Consider the following 24,014-nt stretch of genomic DNA (forward strand, 5'->3'; position numbering starts at 1 on the left):
ATCCAAATGATGATTCCAGTGTTGGACTTGTTGGTTTGTTTCCTGTGTTTGCCTGTACTGCTAAATGACATATTATATACAATAGTTAAAGCAGTACTCTCTTTTTTTAGACACTCTTAGACTGGATCTCGAATTAAACAAAAGTGTTGTGATAACAAGGCTGTCAAAACACTACACATGGACACAGAATTGACACCGTATAATATAAAGTGTCTCAGATTGCTTTAATGAGCTGTTAACAGGTGTGTAATAACTGATAACCTTTTCAGTGTCTTCTGGAAAACAAGCACAATGAGTGAAATGGGCTATTTCTCAGTAAAATTGATGTGAAAACTATACTTTGTCTAAACAGTGGATGTTGGTGAAGTTTTCCAGTGGCCCAAGTTGACCATAGCATGCTCTGTTGTGTTCAGCTGTGTCTGGAGATGGCACATATACATGCCACAGTGATGAGCTCAAACTCCAGAGAGTAGCTGGCTGAGGGGAAGCAGCTGGGGTTCTTTTTGAGGACTGGCATCCTCAGGGATACGGGGATGGTCTCTAAACCAAATTCACTGTCGAGTCCCCTGCAGGAGTGGCCGGTGTGGCAGCTGGCCTCATGGATGACCTGAGGCACCCGGTTCAAGTCGATGTTTTCCCTGGTGAGAGATGAAGAGTAGGCCTATACTGTGAATCTGGATTTGGGCTTATCTGGATTTTCTGTACTACAAAGGTGGTTCACTTCTTACTGAGGTAATTCACCATGGTAACTCATGCTGTGAATCTAACCTGCTCTGGAGCAGGTTAAATTCCAGATTAGAAATCACCACCTACTGGCCAATCAGTTCTCCAGAAAATAGCATCAGCATCCCTGGAAGAGTAGGAAGGTGTTAAGTTTTTTAACCTTGTCTAATGTCTTTGTTTCCCCATTGAGCATCAGTAACTCAGACTCACAGACATACGCATGCAACAGCTTTTTTGCAGCTTTTTTTTTTTTTTTTTCATTTGTTATTCTTGAGTTTAGACATTTAAAATACGTAATTCCACTCTTCTAGTGATTTAAGGAATACCGGACTTCATTATTCATTCAGAAGTTTTCTGATGCTAAATTTTCTTTTGTCATTAATCAGCTTTTTCTAATTTAACTTTAAAGACGTTCAGGTACTTTCCAACTTTGAAACTTCTTCTGTGTGAACTTCAGCTTTCAACAGTTTTGCACTTTTGCTTTCAGGTGAATGATTCAATGTATTTCAGCTCATTCAAGATTTTTTAAACTAAATATTCAGCAATTATTACATTTCAGCTCAAACCATTCAGCTGTCAGCATTCACACTGCATTTTCTTCAGGAAATGCATTCTCTAGTTACACCTTGATCTGCAACAAACAAGAGGGATGTCCACGTCTCCCGTATTAGGCTGTGAGCCAGTGAGTTTTATTATTAAATGGATCGAGTTTAAAGATCCAGAGCTCTAATTTGTAGGGCTGCAGCTATCGGATATTCGAGTAATCTATCGATTATTCCATTGATTAATCACATAAGAATAACTTTTTTTTGTTATTAATGAGCATTAATAAATATTCAAATTAGAAAAAAACACAGGTCTTTAAGAATGAACTACTCATTGGTTTCCTTTTTTTTTTTTTAAGAAACCATAATCTTAAATGTAAAAATATGTAAATAGTCTCAAGTACAGACAAAGGTCAAAGTCAAATAAAATAAAATATACAATATACTAAGGCATAAGAAATCTACCTTTACTCTGTCTTCTTGGAAGGCTTTCCGATGTTAATTGGAGGAATGTTGTTGTGCTGCTGAAAACAGATGTTATGGTGGTGTAGACATTTTTATTAATATTAATTACTGTCTAACCTAACAACCCTCAGCTCATGGCTCAGAGTGTAATGGCTCATTGGCTTGTGAAAAGTGTGGAGTTTTTAAAAAATATATATTTTAATTATAAAAATTAAGATATTTAATTAATACAATAGTTTGTATTATTTCACTTTCGATCTGAAAAATGTTACGAAAGCCTCAACTTCTGCAGACATACTGGAGATTTTTCTCTGTGTAAAACAAACAGAGAAACAAAAAGCTACAAAAGTTGCTTTTCTTCGCAAAGTTTGTGCTTTAATGAAGGACTCCCGCAGCTTTTTCTGCTAATTTGTAAAGTTCCAATATGGAGAGATGCTTTTTCTTAGTACTAGACTTAACACTGCTGGATAGACCCATCCCATTCAACATTCTCTCAGCCAAGCAGAATCAGCATAAGAGTTTGCGTTGCAGGTTCCAGCACTTACACGTAGCTCCAGGTCGCAATGCTGCGCTCGTTGATGCGGGTGGGCAGGTTGACCAGCTGGCTGTGGTAGTCCTGCAGGCTGTACGTGCAGAAAGATTCGTCCACACACTGGCTGCTCAGTGACAGGGCCACGCACTGATGAAGGGCCAGCAGACACAGCAGAAAGACACGCAGCTGCTGAACACACAGTCAGCGAGTTTATGTTTTGATGGATTGATGAGTTTCTAATCGGTGAACCCAGACACATCACCAAGGTTTCTATACCTTCTAAAGGTGGCAAATGTAATACTGGTCTCCTATGATGGGATAGTTTTTGACTTTAGACTTCCTGTCCTACTTTGTAAGTTTTGGCTTCTTACAATTATTAAAGATTTTAGCGGAAGCCACGCTCATATTTCTTAAGGAAAAATATTATACAGGTGTCAAATATTCTGTCACCTCTAAGTTAAAAAACACGCAGCGCTACTTTTGCCTTGACATAATTTTGGAAGTTGGTTTGAAGTAGATAAGGTCACCCTGTTCAGTTCATCAGGTGTGACTGGGTCCTTTATCTAATTTGTCCACAGAAGGTAAATGGGTCCCACACTGAGCCTGGTTCTGCCAGGAGTTGTTAAACTCCTGCCTGTTAAAAGATTTCCTCACCACCACTTCACTGTGCCTGTTCATGGTGGGTTGTTGTGGTTCTCTCTCTTACATTGTCTGGCTCTCAAGATTGATCACATACAGCGATGTTACAGGGTTGCTCTTTTCTTTTTTACTGACTTACTTTACTTGAACAACACTCCCTACATTATCAGAGACCCAGCTTTTAATTACTATTATATTAGGAAATCTGGCATAACCTCTTCCTATTGTACAAATTACTTATTCTGAGCTACTGGTAGATATTGCCAGTCAGGTGAATAACATTCCTGTACTGGTCTTTAAAAAATGGACTCACAGAAATGCTGTAGTGGGTTCAGCATACAAATGTTTTTCTTTTTGTAATAGATTCATGCACTTAACTTGTGCAGTCAGGATATGCAGATATTTGAACACCGCTATAGATGTCTAATAAAGTAAGTATGTAGAAAATAGGGGTGGGATTGCTTAGTTTGAATAATGCAATATCGATTTTTAAATATAAATGTATTTTGCCAGAAACGCCAGAATCTCAGGTTAAACCTCACAAAACTATTTCAACAACCACCAAACGGCTAAAACAGCAATTGAGAGCAGGTAAACAGATGTAAACACAAAGCACAGCTCATTCATGTCTGCGGACATGCAGTGGGGTGCTGAAAGCTGACATCTCACACATTCAGAAGCTGCCAGTTTGAACCAGCAGCAAAAGAAGAGCAAAAGTACGCTTCATGTTTGAAAAACATTTTCACTGCTCTCTCACAGTGTGCTCAAGAGACCAGTTTACCATCAATAATCTCTGTTTTCTGCATTATTTGCTTGCTTTTTACGCACCAGTATACTGTTGATTGCACGCTGTCACCCGCCATTTTTTATTTTTTTTTCCCAAACCGACCTCCGATAAGAGAGCCTAATTTCTGCGGTTCAATACCAAAGAAATTTAAGCTTTTACAAAATATGCTTAGATTGCAAAACACTTGGCTATTTCTCTTATAAAACCTCTGTAACTTTGCTCTGATTTTCACTTCAGCAGCATTGGGTAATGTTCATATACTGACTTGTGGTTTTCTTCAGTTTTTTTAACTACTGCAGAATCTTTTTAAGGGTTATCTGCTATAAAAGCCAGGCCAAGAAAATCTACTTTATTTTTTTCTGTGTTTTATCCTCAGTCACTTTGATAAAAAGGCATCTGCTGTGATGCTTGCACCTCTAAAGTCTTACAATTGTCAGCTTTGTTTTTATACATATATAAAAATATGGATATGTACTGATAAGTAATAAGAATTATAATATTTCTGACTGTCTGAGTCAAAATCAAATCAATTCAGTTATAGAAATCTGTGACGATATCCAGCTCTAATAGAAAATGAATGTTGTTTAATTTTACTAACCTGCAGATTGAATTAAATAGAGTTGAAAGATGTGAAAACATCCATAAATCTACTAGTGTGTTCCTTAAAGCCCATCTGAGTTTAACGTTGCTGTATGTCAGTCGGCATTACTAAAAACCAAAAAGGCAGCATACTTACCTGGAGCTGTTCCATGGCTTGACTGTTTGGCTGGAGTTAGGTGCAGTGGAGCTTCTTTGCCTTTCTTTGGTGGTCACTCTGTTCTTTGGCTTGGAGTCGATCTGTGAACTGTTTCTGGACCTACCTCTATATATGTGCCCTGTTCTTGGCTGGATTTCTGCTTGTGTGCATTGTTGATTGGGTTGTTCACCTCAAAGAGGCTGGGGTAGCTGTGTCTGTGTAGGGGGTGGGGAATATATTAGTTACTGTCATAATAGTTTGCGTACTGTCATTATAATTCAGCCTTGAGAGAGTCATTTTATTCATAAGGACATCAGCCTGTACCAGAAATTTCATGTAAGCAGGGAGAGGACGCTTGCTCACGACCACTTTGGCCTCGTGCTAATGGCTGCTTCTATGACTCATCAGCAATTAGACTACAGTATGAGAGAACAAAAAAGTGAAGTAACTTTTCTGTAAAGTTTTTGACCGTGATTCAGAAGTTCATTTTTAAATTGATTTCTAAATGTAAAATGCTCAGTAGAAAAAAAAAAAAGCAAAACAAGTCATTTATTAATTCAGTTCAGTTTTATTTATACAGCACCCAGTCACAACAACAGTCACCTCAAGGCACTTTATGTTGTAAGGTAGACCTTACACCATAAAGACCCCAAACTAATACATCAGGATGTCAAGAGGGTGGTTAGGGTGGTGCAAGATATGCATGAGGGCAGATTGGTGATTACATCAGAGAAGTGCTCTGAGCCACTTCTTGTTTGCAGTGATGATGGACAGACTGACAGATGAGCTCAGACAGAAGTGTCTGTGGACTGTGATGTTTGCAAACACGTTGTGATCTGTAGTGAGAGTAGGGAGCAGGTGGACAAGATCTTGGAGAGTTTGGAGGTATGGTCTTGAAATTCCTATACAGTCTGGAGTGAAGACCATACCTCCAAACTCTCCAAGCCCATAGAAGAAAACGGAATGCAGGGTCGTGGAGGACATGCAGAGAGTTGGTGTGACAGAGGAGGATGCTAGAGATAGGATGAGATGGGATCTCCATAAAAGGAGCAGCAAAATGAAGGTGTAGGTGTTGACCTGTCAATTAAAATTCATCTGCTGTTTGAGCTGTTAAATTTGTATTAAGGCTTCTGGTTTTTTAACATGAACATTGAAATGTTTTGAATGACCTTATCTGTTTGTAATTATAATAAGATAACCGTGTAGCCTTTTTCATGCCTAATTTGCTCTCCTTTTTCTTTAGGAAACTGTACAAGTCGCAAGGGGCTCAATGGCGCATGCTCAGTGCACGAATACACCGGCATTTTCCAGGGCCAAACTGTACACTTTAAGATGACTTCTGTTTGTGGGCATGTGATGAGTCTCGATTTTATTGGTGGGTATCCTCCATGTTAGGTCTTGCTCAGCCTTGATCTAAATTTTCACTGTTTTTTTTTTTTCACCTCCTAATTTTACATGGGAGGAGTAATTAAAACAGATTATTAGGGACAGTTTTATAAAATAATACAGTTCAAAACGCCACAACTTATTGGTGTCAGATGATGAAGGGGTTATTTTCTGTGAAGCACCATTGTATAAAAAAAAAGTGTCAGTCATTGTATTGTAGTACACTGCAGTGATCAAGTGATATGAACTGTATGGCTGATATCGGTCCACAGCAATAGTGTAGTGAATGTGAAGGATGTTGCACTTTTTCTTTATTTTCCAGGGAAATATAACAACTGGGACAAAGTAGACCCTGCAGAACTCTTTAGTAAAGCTCCTACTGAAAAGAAGGAGGCCAACCCTAAACTCAATATGGTCAAGTTTCTTCAGGTAGGTTGACCCATTAATTGGCTTTACAATACATCGGTACTAGTTGTTATGTGATTTCTTATTTTAATCAGATTAGAGTCTGGACTTTGATTAGTCACTCCAAAACCTATTTGGCTTTTTTTTTTTTTAGCTGTTCAGATGTAGACTTGCTGGTGTATTATTATGTTATCGATCTTGATGTAGTGTCTTTCCCTAATGTAAAGTGCCTTGAATGGTTTTGGATCATTGTCCTGCGGAATAACCCAACTGAGCAATACTTTTGAAGTTTTGGAGTTGGAGTTCAGTTGTAGGTTTTTTTCTATGTGTGGATAATAGCTCTCACCGTGGTTCACTTGAGTCCCAGAGCCTGAGAAATGACTTTGTTTCTGGGTGCCACAATACAAAAAAACCCATTATGTGTTGCTTTTTGAGATCTTTTAGCCTACTTGGTTTTATTTAAAAGATCTCTTGATTCAGTAGATCTGGCACTAATCAGGCTATCTGGCTAATCAAATTAAACTCAGCTTTCCAAAATGTAGTTAATCACATTTAATTCACTATCAACAAAGGGGCCAGGTATATTTGATAGATTTTGTTCCCTTAATAAATGAAATCATCATTTTAAAACTGCACTTTGTATTTATTTCAGGTTTTCTCTTTCTAATATAATTCTTTTGAAGATTTGAAACGTGTCACAGTTGCACAGCATACTAACAAATTTGGGAGGGTGCAAATATGTTTTCACTGCACTGCATTGTTAACCGTAAGTTTGTGGTATCATGTCAGGTTGAAGCCAGAGGCAGTGACTGTGTGGTTTTGTGGTTGGACTGTGACAAAGAAGGAGAGAACATATGTTTCGAGGTAATGCTGGTCACCACATCTGTTTCTTATTAGTACTCTCTATTAACATAAGGCTTTCAAACTTTTTGATAAAACTTATAGTTGTAGCTGTATCAGATGGCCTACAGTCATCCTTTAGTGACCTGGTACATGCTCAAGCTGCTGTCATTTAATTTTGTGTGCTCTTTCTAGTTTTGTCCTGTTCGTGTTCTTGATCTTTTTGTGCTGTTTGTTTCTGTGTTCTGCCTCACCTGTAATTCTCTTCAAGGTGCTGGATGCCATTCAGCCAGTGATGAATAAGGGAAGTGCCAGGAGTGTTTACCGTGCCAAATTCAGCTCCATTACTGACACTGACATCTGGAATGCTATGAACCGCCTTGGAGAGCCCAATCACAATGAAGCTCTGTCAGTAGATGCGCGGCAAGAGCTGGATCTGCGTATTGGCTGTGCCTTCACCCGGTACACTGCTCTCTTCACCCACACACAGCTGTCTACTGATGTAGAAGGTTTCAAAATTACAATTCAAATAAATACCCTGGTGATACTGGAGCCTTATTGTCTCATCTCTCTATATACTGTACTGTATGTAGCAGAGATGACAATAAAGTTTACTTTGACTTTGACTTTGATTTCTCACGTAAGCTCAGAATTGTGTGATTAATCAAGCAGAAGAGGAAGGTTAGTTAAATACCACACTTTCAAACTGCACTAATTTAAAAAAAAAAAAAAAAAGGGGGTCCCAAACTCAAAATGCCACAGAGCACTGTTTTTGTGTGATTTCACCTCCATCCAAAGCTTAGTTCATCTGGTCAGAGGTTTATGAAATTCCAGAATCTTTGAAAACATGGTTGATTACAGCTGATCAAAGATATTTATACTGTTCATTTAAGGTTTTTTTCTTGACTAAACTAATTTTCAGGTTCCAAACAAAGTATTTTCAAGGGAAATATGGCAATCTAGACTCTTCGTTAATCTCCTTTGGTCCGTGCCAGACCCCAACACTTGGCTTCTGTGTGGAACGCCATGACAAGATCCAGTCCTTTAAACCAGAGACTTACTGGGTCATCCAGGCAAAGGTAAACCATGACCTCAGTTTCCTGCCACACTGTCAAAGATTCCTTTCTGCTGTGCGGTATTGACAGAAATGATGTGCTTTGTTCAGGTTTTTAAAGGAAAGGAGAGTCCACTGACACTGGACTGGAACAGAGTTAGGGTCTTTGACAGAGAGGTGGGTCAAATGTTTGTCAACCTGGTGAAAACATCCAGGGATGCGCAGGTGAGTGCAAAAACCAGACTTTGTGGTTTGTAGATAATATTTTTTTATTGTACATGTGCTGTCTGACATTATGAAGGTCATGATTATTATTCCGTTTCCTGTTTCACCAAATATTAAATTAACTACAAAGACAAACGTCTGCTTTATAAAACATTTTCCAGTCAATCTGAATTATAATAAATTTAGGTCAGCTTGCTTAAGCAGGTGTCTGCTCTCTCTCACAGGTGGAGTTGGTGAGTAAGAAGGAGAAGACCAAGCAGAGGCCTCAAGCCTTAAACACAGTGGAGATGTTGAGAGTGGCTAGTTCTGCCTTAGGTATTTACATATGTATATTTACATTTACAGCTATTTATATTTACTTTTTCATGAGCTGTCATTTCTCCTGAGCATACAAATACACTGAGGGGATGGGTTTGTGGTTTTTCATGAGTCATGGATAGGAAAAACAATAGTTTTTTTTTCTTGTTTTGGTTTGTTTAATCTTTATGAAGTTTGAACTAAGAATGTTAAGCTTGATTAGATGAAACTGACTCAAATATAATTGAACACGTTTGGTTCCCTGGTGATTCTAAATTGATACATGTGTTGATGCAGGATGTGTTTTATGGATATGTGGTGTAGTGTAAAGTATTTTGAGTGATCGGAATAGGATATCCTTGGTGTATCTACTAGGAGGCTGAGGGGTATCCACTATTTTTAGCTACTGTGTTACGCACCGTGAGTTAAATTGTAATCAAATGTGCTTTATAAATAAAACTGTTATTGCCAATCGCCGCTTTACACAGCGTCCCAACTTCTTCGGAATTCGGGTTGTGAATATGGCTGCTATAACACTGACAGTTGTTCTGATCTTTGATTATTATGTTTGCAAAAATAAAATGATACTGTCTTTATATTTGATCCTTGTACTTTTAATATTGTTTCAATGAAAGGTAAGGGTCATGTACTGGAAAACCCACCTTACACTTTATCCTTTGCGATCGAGAGGAACAGTCACTTACTGGAGAGTATCTTCTGTTCTATTCTTACCTTATATCTAAACTTATCATAAAAAGTCTTTTGAATGGAATTTATATTCACAGGAATGGACTCAGGTTTTCTATTGTTTTAATGTTTAATGAGTTTGACCATCACACCCATTACTTATGTGACATAAGATATCTCAATGCATTTCTCTGTTAGATGATGTATTTCTTTGTACTTATTATATGTGGCATGAAAGACTGCTGGGTGTGCCCTTGTGGCAGCACAGGTGAATGAGTCTGTTAGAGAAGATGCTCCACTGCCTGTCCAGTAAATGGTGCAGATGGTGATCTGGGTTATACATAGATGGATAAGAGTTTGTTTAGTGACAGCCTCTATGCCATAGTTTCAAGTGTGTCCAGTTTGCAGCCAATCACATCCAGCCTTCCTCATCGGTGTACTCTGTCTGCTGGAAGAAAAAATGCGAAAGAATTAAAGAGAAAAAGGATGTGATAAAGGATGTGATATTATGTTTCAGGCATGGGTCCCCAGCATACTATGCAGATTGCTGAGCGCCTATATACACAGGGCTACATCAGCTACCCACGTACCGAGACGACCCACTACCCAGCAAACTTCGACCTGAAGGGAACACTGAAGCAGCAGACCAACAACCCCTTCTGGGTAGAAGAGGTGAGTACATTCATTCAAGGCTGCTCATATGTGTATACATAAAGTGATTCATTCAATTCAGTTCAATTCAATTCTATTCACACAACCCCAAATCGCAACAACAGTCACATCAAGGCAATCCTACAGTAGTACAAAGAAAGAGCCACTTAGAAATTAATGTGATTGAAAATGATAAAAGGTTTTTTTAATTTTTCATCAGGTAAAAGCTCTGCTTTCAACTGGAATAAACCAACCCAGGAAGGGCACTGATGCTGGAGATCATCCACCTATTACTCCCATGTGTGCTGCCACGGAAGCAGAACTAGGTGAGCAATACAGGCAAATAACTGAACAATATCACCTCTTTTTATGATACACCTCTATTTATATAGGGCATGCCTTCAAGGAGCAATGAGCAATATTGTAGACATATTTTCTGTTAGTCAATCTAGGAAATGTTAGGTTAATAAAGAGTTTGAATATTCAAAGCCCTATATATAACATGTTAGGATGTCTGATGGTTATTATAGTTAAAATATTATTATAGTTAAAATAAAAAATATCCTTTGTTGTGGAATTTGTGAATTTGGTTTAAAAAAGCAATTTGTCACAAATTAATGATGGTTTGGGCATTTTTATTGAGGCGAGTCAACAGATTTCAAAAGCAACCTGTGCACAAAGCTTGTCATCATTTAGAAGCATTAGGTGCTCTAAAATCTCACAAATGATAGTAGTTGAAAACTTCACACAGTTGGCTGTAGTTCAGTTGATAGAGCAGATCACTTGCTAATCTTAAGTTTGGTGGTTTGACCCAGTCTGCATGCCCCAAGTTGCTCTCTGATGCATCTGACAGAGTATGAATGTGTGCATGTTTTGATAGAAAGCACTTAAAGAGTAGAAGAAAGTGCTTGTTTGAGTGGGTGAAATGTTGTATAAAAATGGCTTTGAATGCTCTGGGGGAGTGCTATATGTAAGAATCAGTCCATTTAACTTGAACTCTTAAATTCTCTCTAGCACAGGGGTGGGCAATTAATTTTCCCACAGGGCCACTGCATGACTAACTGGTAGATGGTAGCACCAATAAGATGAACTCAGTTCTTTTTACAAACTGTTACTATTAAGATTAGATGTTACAAATATTCAACAAAAATGAGCAACAGGCATAGTAAAATCAATAACTGTGTGAAAAAATGTCCTGAAAGTGGGTCAGCTATCCTTTAAAAAATTAATTAATTAAACAGGAATTTTTATTTTCAATATATACATACACACTATTCCCTACCTGCTAGCATATTAGACCCTGCTGTTATGTGATTGTCTCAGAGGCATCTTTGCACAGCCTGCACCTGGCATCTTGCTTGCTGTGGTAGACCCCAGCCTCTATCGACTTCGTGCTTCACTTTTAAGTTGTGCTGTATTGTGTACTGTGCTGCCACCATTAGTGCCTCTGTGTTTCAGTTTAGCTTTCTCCAGGTGTCAGTAGGATTTTTCAATATCAGCCACTTCTTCTGTCTGCCAGTGGTACATACCATGCAGGGGCCTGTCCGTCGATAATGGTTTCACTTCTTGCTCCTCTTCGTTCATTAGTCACCTCCTCTCCATGAATGCCTCCATCGATGCCAGGTGTGAATGACACATTGTCTTATTGACAATGGTCACAGCTGATCATGTGCTTGGTGAATACCACAGACAGCAGAAACCCAAGAATGAAGGGGAGCAATAAGAGAAACCATTATTGAAGGACAGGCCCCAGCGTGGCAGACAGAAGAAGCCAGTCTTGTTAATGATCTGGCTGAGGGGGTTCAAGGTTATGCAGAACAACAGTGGGGACAAGGCACCTCCTTGGTACATCCCGGACTTGGTGGTGACTTGTGCTATTGATTTTTAAGTTGTCCCTGTTGAATCGCTGATGAATCTTAGGGTCCTGTTGATCTTGTATATTTCTAGGCATTCCAAGATCCATGTGGAAGGCACTGAGTCATAGGCTTTCTTGTAGTCAATCCAGGTAGTGCACAGGTTGGTCAGTCTGGTCTTACAGTCTCAGGCAACTGCTCTTTCTACCAGGAGCTGGTGTTTTGCCCCTCTGGTGTTTCCTTTCTGTGTCCATAAGTGACTGAAACAGGACCTCATATTGTATTCTTGTCACAGAACTTTCATGGTCATATTTCATATCGTATCTGATTCATTTTTATGTTACATGCTGCTAGACTGATCATGCTGCTTCACTACTGTGTATACTACTCTGGTCACTTGTTTTAATTGCACTGCTCTGTCAATACATTACTGTGCTAATATGGCACAAGACACACTATTCTAAAAAGTATTTGAAATTGAATAACCCAACATCTAACAGTGTGAAGTTATTACACTGTAGAATATTAGAATAGTACATCAATAACTATGTATACCCAAATGTGTTCTTTTCTTCCCACAGGAAGTGATGGCTGGCGGCTATATGAGTACATTACCCGGCATTTTATTGCCACTGTAAGTCAAGACTGCAAGTACCTACAAACCACTATAGAGTTCAGCATTGGCACAGAGGCTTTCTCATGTAGTGGAAGAACCCTTATATCACCAGGTAAACATAGATGATTGTTTTGCAGAATTTTGCAGTACTTACCTGCAGTAAACCATTGCATTGTATTAACATCATTGTTTGCTTAGTGTATGGAGTAATTGCTTGTGACTATGTAGCTGTCAAAGGTGCCTTATGACATCATAAACTTTGCTTATAGCCAGACTCTGTGATTGTATGCCCTTTTGGTGTAGACAAGATACAGACCACATGGTGGCACTATTCAGATGGAGTTTTTAGGATTTGACACCTGTCTATATTTTGTGGTTCTTCATAACTATTTTAGAATACAGCTGCAAATAATGTCAGCAGTGAGTCCTTAATCAGCTTTCTGAGTCCGTGAACGATGGCCTGACATTGTGCTTTAGAGCTGCTTGATTAAGAATTTACTGCTTCATTAAACATAGTCTCACCCATACTTCTTACCCAGATGCAGGAAAACAGGCCCAAACTGCAACAGTATTTCCCTTTCTTCCAACAAAATTTTTATCATTTAAACGTGCAGTCATGTGGAAGAAAAATTTACATGAGTCTATGCATCTCAGGCTTGAGTGTTCTTTTTGCAGAGCAGTACTTTGTTCCCCCATAGTCTAGTCGCTTTGCTGATATGATGAGTGACAAGAATCCTGCAGAAATGTTTTTTGTTAATGTTGTGTACACTTCCTTTAAACATGTCTTGGGAAGATCAAACCTTAATAGATCTTTACATTAAGAAAGGATCTATTTGTCTACTCCTCTGACTTGTATAACAATCAGATTATGGCTTAGATCTTCAGTGCAGAGTAGGGCTGGCAATATGGCCTAAAATCCATATCGCGGTATAATTTGAAGCATGTGCGGTAACGATATATATCGCGATATATTCTTTTCTTCTGTATAACGTATTTTCCACACTTTAAGGCACCAGAGATGGGCAGTAACACGTAACACGTTACTGTAATCTGATTACTTTTTTCAAGTAACGAGTAAAGTAAGGGATTACTATTGCAAAAACGGTAATTAGATTACCGTTACTTCCCTGTAGGAACACTGCGTTACTTAAACCGTGATTTTTTTTATTTATTTTTTTGCGAGAATGTCTCATGACAATGACGTAAGCGAGTGCGACGTTCGTGACAACAGCTGTGTGCAGATCAACAATGGATAATATATCGAGTGCGGGAGAGAGTATGAGCATGCAGCATTTAAAGCGTGGAAGTACTGACCTTATTTTGAGTTTGATTCCATAAAAAGTGACAAAAACATTTGCGTCCATTGTGCGTGGGAAGAAAACTTCTTTTTACAGCAAAAAAAACCCCTAAACAAGCACCGAGTGTGCAACGACGTAATGGGAAATTCACAGAGAAACTCGCGGATTCTTCAACTGACCACTGCGGCACACCTGCACCAGGGCAAACCTCCGCCAACCCCACTCCTGCTTTACAGGTGAAAATAGAGCAAAAGGACCGCTGAGTCTTTGATTTTATTTATTTTCTGCTGTGTTTTACTTGCATCTATTTGAAAGTGTAAACACAAAAAAATGTTGTCTGTGAAGGTTCTCAGTCATCCAGGTCATCGTAGTCAAAGGAGCTTGCAAAGAAAAGCGTCTGGACTTCTTTAAGTTGCGAGAAGCTAAAATCCTCTTTCGAGGATGCCAATGTTCACATTTTGGACAGAGAGGACAGATGGTTTGAAAGAGGAGTGAAAGAAGCCATCTATGTCCACTGTGAGCGACCATCTTTGAACAGAGGCGGGGGTTTACAACACCAACTCTCTGCCATCTATAATCCAGTTTTGAGATCCCTTCCCAGACGCCTTAACGCCCACTTACATCCTGGGCCAGCTGACCTCAGGAATTCGCATGATAAGATGGGGCCAGGTTTCACAATGAGCTCACCCGAAACTCTGGCTGATTGGGACTAGAGATGGCACAATACCACTTTTTTATGTCCGATACCGATATCATAAATTTGGATATCTGCCGATACCGATATGAATCCGATATAGTGTTTTTTTAATCAACAAAACTGTTTTTTAAATATCTTGCTGCATTTTGTATAAGTTCATACTCAAGTTTAAAACAACAACTACACCAAAGCTATTCTGTTATACCTGTATGCAAAAAAAAAAAATTCATAGTTCAGCAATACTGATCAATCTAATAAACTTAAACCTACACCATCCTCCCTATTCTGGTATTTTAAAGAGTACTTAGCATAAATATTAAGCAACCTAACTAATAGGGTTCCAACTCCCAGCAACAACAAAAATAAATAAATAAAAAATAGGGAACCACCCCTCACGCTCCACCTCATGATGCTTAATCGACGTAATCAACCTTAATTTGATGCAGTGTGAAAAAAAATACACAGAAATCAATTCTTTTTCAAGAAATATTAAATAGATTCAACATCTTTCTTCAACAAAATTGCAGACTGCACAGATGGTACCTTCCCAAAGGAAAAAGTACTATAGCTTACTAGGGTATATTAGACTTAACAGTTACTATATACAAGAATGGACTTCTATACATTTTACATCAGATTAAAACTTTGGGTGTAAGATTCAGATAAATATTAAATAATTAAAAGCTCGACATTTTAAATGAGAATAAGAAAGAAAAGTATGTCTTTGTGCCCCCTTTTCCCTGTTAATGCCCTATCGGCCCCCCTGGCTAAACTTTGCTAGATCCGCCCCTGCACAGTTACCAGCGTCAGCTGTAGAAAAAGATCCTGGAGTAGAAAGTAATAATAAATAAATTCTAACAACAGCTGATCAAGCTTAAACGTGCTGCTGTTGTTTAGTCGCTGGTTTCCTCTGTCTGGTGCAAAGTGGGCCAAAAGCAAACAAGAGACAAACAAGAGTCGCGACAGAAAAGCCGATCAGCTGATCATTAAGCAGTTTCATGATTGAAGTAGCAGCCGGAGAGCGAGAGGCAGTCGCTCGTTAAGCTTAACGCAGGAATGCTTTACAGACATTCAGAGATGGACTTACACACTTGCTTTACTTCTCTCGGGGATAACTTTGTCGGAGATGAAATGCCGGGTTGCTAGCGAAGCTCCAAATGCTATCCAGACCACCGACAGGTCCCGCATGCCACAGCCGCTCTATCACGTGATGCATACTGCTCCGACGTGCTAACGTTCTGAGGTGAGTTACAGCGTGTTGCAAGTTTTGTGAGGTGCTTTCGTGATATTTAATGGATCGGATTACATTTTTTATTTTTCTCCGATATCCAATCCAGTAATTTAGGTCAGTATCGGACCGATACCGATACGTAATATCGGATCGGTCCATCTCTAATTGGGACCCACGCCCAGTTTCACACCTTGGCTCAGGCGATTAGAGGATCATCAGGGGGTCCTTTTCTCCCTCTGTGGGGGGGGGTTACTCCCACTAGGTTTATATCTGGGACTCTCCACCATTTGACCTTAGAACTGAAGAAGCTTCTCGGATGAGAGGTGAAACATCTTCAAGCAACTTAAAGAAGTCCAGACGCTTTTCTTTGCAAGCTCCTTTGACAAAAAAATTTTATTTTATGTGCTGGAATGTGCAGAAAATAGGTTTAAATGTTAAACTAATTTCTTCAAGTCAGAGAATGGTGCATATAATTAAATTTTTCGCTTGATGCATAAAGTTAAAAGATTAAAACTGATAAAAACAAGTTTAAAAAAAAGAGACTTTTCCATTTGATTACATTTTGTATGATGGATTATGCAGAAAAAGTAGAATTGGGCTGAAAGATCTATCGCTTTATCACCTATTCAGGTTGTAAATCGGGTTTTTAAAAAGTGACTAAGTAATTAATTACTTTTGAAAATAAGTAATCAGTAAAGTAACGGGATTACTTTTTGGGGAAGTAATCAGTAATTAGTTACTGATTACTTTTTTCAAGTAACTTGACCAACACTGTAAGGCACACTTAAAATCCTTTAATTTTCTCAAAAATTGAGAGTGTGCCTTATGTATGAATTCTGGTTGTGCTTACTGACCTCGAATCGATTTTGGCGTGCAGAAATCTGTTAAAAAATGTTTTAGTACAACTTTGGTAAGCCGCATTGCTTGATGGATTGTCAGAGCATTACGGCTGCCGTAGTGAGGAGCTTCGCGGAGTAATCTGGGTCCAAAACTCCGTCTCTTCAGGTCCCTAAGTCAAACGAACACTGAGAGTTAAACACGGTCTAAATTCTTTAATCTTTAATAAAATCATCAGCGTTGCTGCTTTACCAGGTGTAACAATTAAGTTTAACATCCATGCATCCATGAAAACAGAATTTATTAAATTTAACGGAGTTAGAAGTTAACAGGAAGTTAGCTCGCTAGTTTACAGCTAAACATAACATACCATGTTCTGACTGAGAGACTTTTGAAACTAGTTAAAACGTACAGCTCTGCTACCACTTCCGACATAAATGAAGACAGAAAACTAAACAGCAAGGGCGTTTGCAGGGTTACTGAAGTTGGACTGCCTGGTATATAATGTTGTGCTACGTGATTGCTAGTGACACAGCTATATTAGCATAATATTAGCACAGTGAAGCTGGAGGATGAACGCCAACTTTTTTTCCCACGTTAACATTTATTAACTTTTTTTCCTACTCAATAAATGTTAACGTGACGGATTCTGGTGGTCAGGGACAAATGCAATCGCATAGCAGGATGCTATACATGGGGCAAACTTCAGTCAGGAGAAGAACTGAGATTATTTATCCACAATACAAGGTTAGTTATTAATATACTGCAACAATATGGGAATAAAACAGCTGCGAGAGAATTCAACATTAATGAATCAATGTTACGGAAGTGGAGGAAGCACAGTTTTTAGCTTTCCCCATATTTCAAAAAGTGCTTCATCTCTTTGCTATGACTGTCCCCCGGCATAATTTGTAGATGATAGTGGTTGCTACAACTACTGTTTTGGTCGGAAGCATCGCAGCTGTAGCAGCTTGATGACATCATCATCATGCGCTATCGCGGTACCGATATCGTTGGCCAAATTTATATCGTTTCTATCGTATATCGTTTATATCACCCACCCGTAGTGAAGAGATTTGTGAACATTAAAGAATTACCACGCCTGCAGCAAGCTAATCCTTGCTAAATGTGCATTTTGTTTTCAGGTTACACGACTGTAATGCCATGGCAGGGCATCCCTCTGGAAGAGTCCATACCAGTATGTGAGCGTGGAGACACTTTCTCAGTAGATGAGATCAAGCTGATAGAAAAGCAAACCAGCCCACCAGACTACCTGACTGAGGCTGAACTCATCACCCTCATGGAGAAACATGGCATTGGTATACTTAAATACTTTTTAAATAATTTAAGCAACAAGCTGGAGTTCAAGTATCTCGGGGTCTTGTTCGCGAGTGATGGGAGAAGGGAGCCGGAGATCGACAGACGGATTGGGGCTGCAGCTGCAGTAATGCGGACGCTGCACCGGTCCGTCGTGGTGAAGAGGGAGCTGAGTATAAAAGCGAAGCTCTCAATTTACCGGTCGATCTACGTCCCTACCCTCACCTATGGCCACAAGCTGTGGGTAGTGACCGAAAGAACGAGATTGCGGATACAAGCGGCAGAAATGAGCTTCCTCCGAAGGGTGGCTGGCCTCTCCCTTAGAGATAGGGTGAGAAGTTCGGCCATCCGGGAGGGGCTCAGAGTAGAGCAGCTGCTGCTCCACATCGAAAGGAGCCAGCTGAGGTGGTTCGGGCATCTGACAAGGATGCCCCCTGGGCGCCTCCTGGGTGAGGTGTTCCAGGCATGTCCCACCGGGAGGAGGCCCCGGGGCAGACCCAGGACACGCTGGAGAGATTATATCTCTCGGCTGGCCTGGGAACGCTTTGGTATTCCCCCGGACAAGCTGGAGGAGGTGGCCGGGGAGAGGGAGGTCTGGGCCTCTTTGCTTAGGCTGCTGCCCCCGCGACCCGGCCCCGGACAAAGCGGATGAAGATGGATGGATGGATGGATGGATGGATGGAAGCAACAAGCTGCCTGTGCACATTGCTTAATTTAAACTCAGCTGTTCGCTTAGATGGAAAGCTGGTCTGTGTCCAGGAAATGGACCTGCTGTGGGTTATCACTTCATGTCTGGTCATATTTTAATTGTGTGGTATTTGGGAAGCAAGGCAGAAACGGATTGCAGATGCCAGTCACCCAGTCTGTCATCTCTATTGCATGGATGATTCATTAATCTTTCTGCTCATTACACATGTTTATTATATCTTTGAGGACAACCTTTGAGGACTTAATGCATGACAGCAGTTCTTTGGCTGTAAATTCTGAAAACAGTCTTATAGATGTTGGTCTTTGTCCTCCCCCCAGGAACTGATGCTAGTATCCCAGTCCACATCAATAACATCTGCCAGAGGAACTATGTGACAGTTGAGAGTGGACGCAAGCTGAAACCAACCAACTTAGGCATAGTCCTGGTACATGGCTACTACAAGATAGGTCATTTGCTTAAGTTACCTTTGTATTCTCTTACTCTTGTAATGAATTTGTGCTTGGTCAGTAGTGGAGGGTTTCTGGAACATAACTGATTTATCTTTGGATGCTATGGCAACTAATGCAGGTACTTGAATATAACCAAATACCTGCAGGATATAGGACCAGACAGTGGTTTATAGAGCTAATAAAATACAAGATTATTATTAATGCAAATTTAATTGTGTTTTTCTCAGATGCAGAACTGGTGCTTCCCACTATACGCAGTGCTGTAGAAAAGCAGCTTAACCTTATTGCGCAGGGTAAGGCCAACTACCATCAGGTCCTACAGCACGCCCTGGATATCTTCAAGAGGAAGTTTCACTACTTTGTTGACTCCATTACCAGTAAGTCCAGTGAAACCACAGGAACGCAGTGTCACAAGTTCCTTAAAGGGATTATTGATTATTATTATTGGGATTATTATTGGTAGCTGTGGCTCAGAACAGGTTGTTTGCTAATCTGAGGAAATGGTGAAGTGGCTAGTGACCTCACATTGAATCTTTGAGTAAGAAAACTGTGCCATTAAAACTGTTTTAAGTCAGATGGAAAAGATCTCAGAGCTTTAAACAGGCTGGTTTCTGCTAAATGGGTCGAACATGGCAGGGACTGGGTAACAGTGCTGTAATTACAGTTTTACATCAACAAGAAACATGTGACCTGTGAATGCAGAGGAGACATATTATTAAAGCACACTGCAGGTTCCAGTTTCTTGTATGCAGCTGAAGCTCAGACTTTGTGTGTTATTTTTTCCAGACATGGATGAGTTGATGGAGGTCTCCTTTTCTCCCATTGCTGCTACTGGTAAGCCGCTGTCCCGCTGTGGCAAATGCCACCGCTTCATGAAGTATATCCAGGTGAGCAGTCAAAGCCACTAAACCCCGTCTGAAGCATTTGAAGACAGATTGAATTATCAAGACTGTTGGAGCATGATTGTAAAAGAAAATCCTAACACTATAGTGCTCAAGATCTGTAGATGTAAAATGCAAAAATTTCTCTGCAGTTCAAATTCTTTCAACATGATTCACAGCCTAAAATATTATTGTCTGGGTTTAAGGACAAGGACTTTGGAAATTCTGCCTTTTTTGATATATTGTGGCATTTTTGAATCATCTAAGAAATTAACCATTGCAATTCTAAATCACAGCCACATGGCTGGGATTTAGACACGTGAGTTTACCCTCTGTGCTTTTGTCATTTAAAGTAATAAATGACCATTTATTTATCCTGTGTGGACCACTCACTGTGGCCTTGAGAATTAAGCTCATGTGCTTCCTTTATTACCATCTCTGTCCGATGATGGAAGGACTTTTAAGTTCATGAATGAATCATGAAGCTGCAGTTCTGCTAATTATCACTATATGAGATATATGAGCAATGTACCAACACAGTGGTCTTCATTAGCTTTTTTTCTCCAGGAACGAGCAAGTGAACAAAATTTGGTTTTTGTATTTTTGTCTTCTTTGGAGTTTAGAAAATGCCTTTAGTGTGTCTTTTACTTTTACTGTTGGGGGAAAAAACACACATCAGGACACATTGGTATAATTCTATTTTTCATAGGGCAGTAAACATGGTGCACAACAGTTAAGCAGCTTTTATACTGAAACGTATGATCAATGTTATCATTGTGCACTGCACAGAGGCTGCTGCTTTGTGTTGATGGTGTTATTTCTTACACACTAGAGTCATTCAATACTTGATCTGTATGTTCCACACAAGACTGAAGAGGACTCATATATATATATATATATATATATATATATATATATATATATATATATATATATATATATATATATATATATATATATATATATTCATATGAATGAGGATCGCAAGTTCGATTCCTGCCTGGGGCGTCTGTATCCAGTAAGGGTCCTAAGGCTAGACCCCCTATGCTAAGCAAGCCTACCGCAGACATGAGCGAGACAGATAAATATGAAGGCATGCCGGCTCGGACGTCGCCCGGATCAACAAGGTCCGCGTCAGGTGTTGAGGAACCAGGGCACCCTGACGAAAAGTGGGCTACTGGAACAAGAAGGCATCGGTGGGCAAGAGACGAAAACAGGGCGTTGTTGGAATGCTACTACGCAAGTAACCCCGGCGGAAGGGGCTACATGAATAGGAGCACTAGGTGCGGTGACTCCCAAGCTAGGCGAGTGGCTCCAGCAGATCCCGGGAATAACATCGGAGATCTCTGTCCAGAAGAGCGCAGTCCTGGGAACAGCTAAGATACTGCGCAGGACCCTCAAGCTCCCAGGCCTCTGGTAGAGGACCCGAGCTTGAAGGATAAACCGCCCGCAGGGGCGTGCTGGGTGTTTTTATTTTTTTTTTATATATATATAATATAGCTTGAAGCGGCGAAGACATACAGTGGGGCAAAAAAGTATTTAGTCAGCCACCGATTGTGCAAGTTCCCCCACCTAAAATGATGACAGAGGTCAGTAATTTGCACCAGAGGTACACTTCAACTGTGAGAGACAGAATGTGAAAAAAAAATCCATGAATTCACATGGTAGGATTTGTAAAGAATTTATTCGTAAATTAGGGTGGAAAATAAGTATTTGGTCACCTCAAACAAGGAAAATCTCTGGCTCTCACAGACCTGTAACGTCTTCTGTAAGAAGCTTTTCTGTCCCCCACTCGTTACCTGTATGAATGGCACCTGTTTGAACTCATCATCTGTATAAAAGACACCTGTCCACAGCCTCAAACAGTCAGACTCCAAACTCCGCCATGGCCAAGACCAAAGAGCTTTCGAAGGACACCAGGAAAAGTATTGTAGACCTGCACCAGACTGGGAAGAGTGAATCTACAATAGGCAAGCAGCTTGGTGTGGAAAAATCAACTGTGGGAGCAATCATCAGAAAATGGAAGACATACAAGACCACTGATAATCTCCCTCGATCTGGGGCTCCACGCAAGATCTCATCCCGTGGGGTCAAAATGATCATGAGAACGGTGAGCAAAGATCCCAGAACCACACGGGGGGACCTGGTGAATGACCTGCAGAGAGCTGGGACCAAAGTAACAAAGGTCACCATCAGTAACACACTACAACGGCAGGGAATCAAATCCCGCAGTGCCAGAAGTGTTCCGCTGCTGAAGCCAGTGCATGTCCAGGCCCGTCTGAAGTTTGCCAGAGAGCACATGGATGATACAGCAGAGGATTGGGAGAATGTCATGTGGTCAGATGAAACCAAAGTAGAACTTTTTGGTATAAACTCAACTCGTCGTGTTTGGAGGAAGAAGAATAGTGAGTTGCATCCCAAGAACACCATACCTACTGTGAAGCATGGGGGTGGAAACATCATGCTATGGGGCTGTTTTTCTGCCAAGGGGACAGGACGACTGATCCGTGTTAAGGACAGAATGAATGGGGCCATGTATCGTGAGATTTTGAGCCAAAACCTCCTTCCATCAGTGAGAACTTTGAAGATGAAACGAGGCTGGGTCTTCCAACATGACAATGATCCAAAACACACCGCCCGGGCAACAAAGGAGTGGCTCCGTAAGAAGCATTTGAAAGTCCTGGAGTGGCCTAGCCAGTCTCCAGACCTCAACCCCATAGAAAATCTGTGGCGGGAGTTGAAAGTCCGTGTTGCTCGGCGACAGCCCCAAAACATCACTGCTCTCGAGAAGATCTGCATGGAGGAATGGGCCAAAATACCAGCTACTGTGTGTGCAAACCTGGTAAAGACCTATAGTAAACGTTTGACCTCTGTTATTGCCAACAAAGGTTATGTTACGAAGTATTGAGTTGTATTTTTGTTATTGACCAAATACTTATTTTCCACCCTGATTTACGAATAAATTCTTTACAAATCCTACCATGTGGATTCATGGATTTTTTTTTCACATTCTGTCTCACAGTTGAAGTGTACCTCTGGTGCAAATTACTGACCTCTGTCATCATTTTAGGTGGGGGAACTTGCACAATCGGTGGCTGACTAAATACTTTTTTGCCCCACTGTAGATGTGTGTTTTCAGACTTGGTGATGATATTGATCTGAAGTGGCCTTTAGCCACTTTATGGTAAAATGTGTAACTGCCCATGAGTGGCAGTGAGTGATTCTTAAATGAAATGAAGCAAACATGTGCATGCAGGCCAAGCCCAGCAGACTCCACTGCTCTCACTGTGACGAGACCTATAGTCTTCCCCAGAATGGAGCCATCAAGCTTTACAAGGAGCTCCGGTGTCCACTGGATGACTTTGAGCTTGTGCTTTGGACTTCAGGGGCGCGGGGAAAGAGCTACCCCCTGTGCCCCTACTGCTTCAGCAACCCGCCATTCAGGGACATGAAGAAAGGTAAGGCAGAATGGAAATGTTATGTTAACCACTGCCCACCAACTATAGTTAACTAGCATGAGCCTTGAAACCCTCTAAGAATCAAACTAATCCGTAATATAATTTTCTGGTACTGGACTGATTCTTTTATATAACGCTTTTCTACTCTCCTGGAGCACTCATAGAGCTTTATACAACATGCCACATACACCTATTCACACAAGCACTTCTATACTTCTATACATTAAGTGCTTCCTAGGTAACATTCATGCAGCATCGGAGAGCAACTTGGGGTTAGTATCTTGTCCAAGGATATTTGGCAGGCAGACTGGGGGAGCCAGGGATCAAACCACCATCCTTCCGATCAGTGGAAGACCTGACCTGAGCTACATTCAACCTGAAAATCATTTAATCAAGATGGACAATGCTCAACTTTAAACAATTCAAAAATACAGAGTTGCTTCTTTCTTTTAACACTAAAAGGTTAGCATGGTCAATCAGGTATGGTCAAAAAAGCCGAGAAAGACGGGGCATCAGGGAGCCACAGTGAAGGTTAGGGAACTAAGAACCAGATGTTGTAGAGAACTGGTTCCCATTATTTCAGTCTGCTTGCCCATTGATTCTGCTTATCAATTATACTTCCACTTGCATTTGCGCTGAAATCAACTGAGCTCTGAAAGTTTTTTAATAGTATTTTTTAAACCTTTGTTCACGGTA

The 24,014-nt window shown here is 40.3% G+C and overlaps 2 protein-coding genes across 6 annotated transcripts in view; one reads left to right on the plus strand and one right to left on the minus strand.

The window, feature by feature from the left end:
* The window catches only part of top3b (DNA topoisomerase III beta), a 34,098-nt gene that overhangs the window by 3,646 nt on the left and 6,438 nt on the right, over positions 1-24,014 (plus strand). For 2 of the 4 annotated variants that reach the window (XM_085474717.1, XM_085474716.1), the window contains exons 2-16: positions 5,671-5,802; positions 6,136-6,242; positions 7,008-7,082; positions 7,330-7,520; positions 7,981-8,137; positions 8,224-8,337; positions 8,562-8,652; positions 9,839-9,993; positions 10,193-10,298; positions 12,407-12,553; positions 17,650-17,823; positions 18,848-18,976; positions 19,207-19,356; positions 19,766-19,866; positions 23,117-23,318. In XM_085474717.1, the coding sequence (XP_085330843.1) occupies positions 5,760-5,802; positions 6,136-6,242; positions 7,008-7,082; positions 7,330-7,520; positions 7,981-8,137; positions 8,224-8,337; positions 8,562-8,652; positions 9,839-9,993; positions 10,193-10,298; positions 12,407-12,553; positions 17,650-17,823; positions 18,848-18,976; positions 19,207-19,356; positions 19,766-19,866; positions 23,117-23,318 (1,942 nt within the window). In that variant the 5' untranslated portion in view covers positions 5,671-5,759. Of the gene's footprint in view, positions 1-645; positions 733-5,670; positions 5,803-6,135; positions 6,243-7,007; positions 7,083-7,329; positions 7,521-7,980; positions 8,138-8,223; positions 8,338-8,561; positions 8,653-9,838; positions 9,994-10,192; positions 10,299-12,406; positions 12,554-17,649; positions 17,824-18,847; positions 18,977-19,206; positions 19,357-19,765; positions 19,867-23,116; positions 23,319-24,014 lie in introns of those variants that run through there. The other 2 variants (XM_085474719.1, XM_085474720.1) reach the window with 2 other exon arrangements.
* On the minus strand, positions 206-4,552 carry LOC146696566 (uncharacterized). 2 transcript variants are annotated; one of them, XM_085474722.1, is made up of 3 exons: positions 4,428-4,552; positions 2,279-2,451; positions 206-638 (listed from the first exon to the last, which is right to left on the minus strand). In XM_085474722.1, the coding sequence occupies exons 1-3, from the start codon at positions 4,440-4,442 to the stop codon at positions 410-412; spliced, it is 417 nt and encodes a 138-aa protein (XP_085330848.1). In that variant the 5' UTR covers positions 4,443-4,552; the 3' UTR covers positions 206-409. The 2 variants fall into 2 exon arrangements, with proteins under 2 accessions (XP_085330848.1, XP_085330847.1); XM_085474721.1 differs by having other exon boundaries at positions 2,279-2,454.

The sequence above is a fragment of the Copadichromis virginalis genome, linkage group LG12 (genome assembly GCF_057382275.1).
Source record: "Copadichromis virginalis isolate Kocher_CV1m ecotype Utaka linkage group LG12, C_Virginalis_male_GT1.1, whole genome shotgun sequence".
Taxonomy (NCBI): Eukaryota; Metazoa; Chordata; class Actinopteri; order Cichliformes; family Cichlidae; genus Copadichromis; species Copadichromis virginalis.

Coding starts and splice junctions, on each gene's coding strand:
- LOC146696566 (XM_085474721.1), bottom strand. Junction 639..2,278: donor ATTGCGACCTGGAGCTACGT/GTAAGTGCTGGA, acceptor ATCTCTCACCAG/GGAAAACATCGACTTGAACC.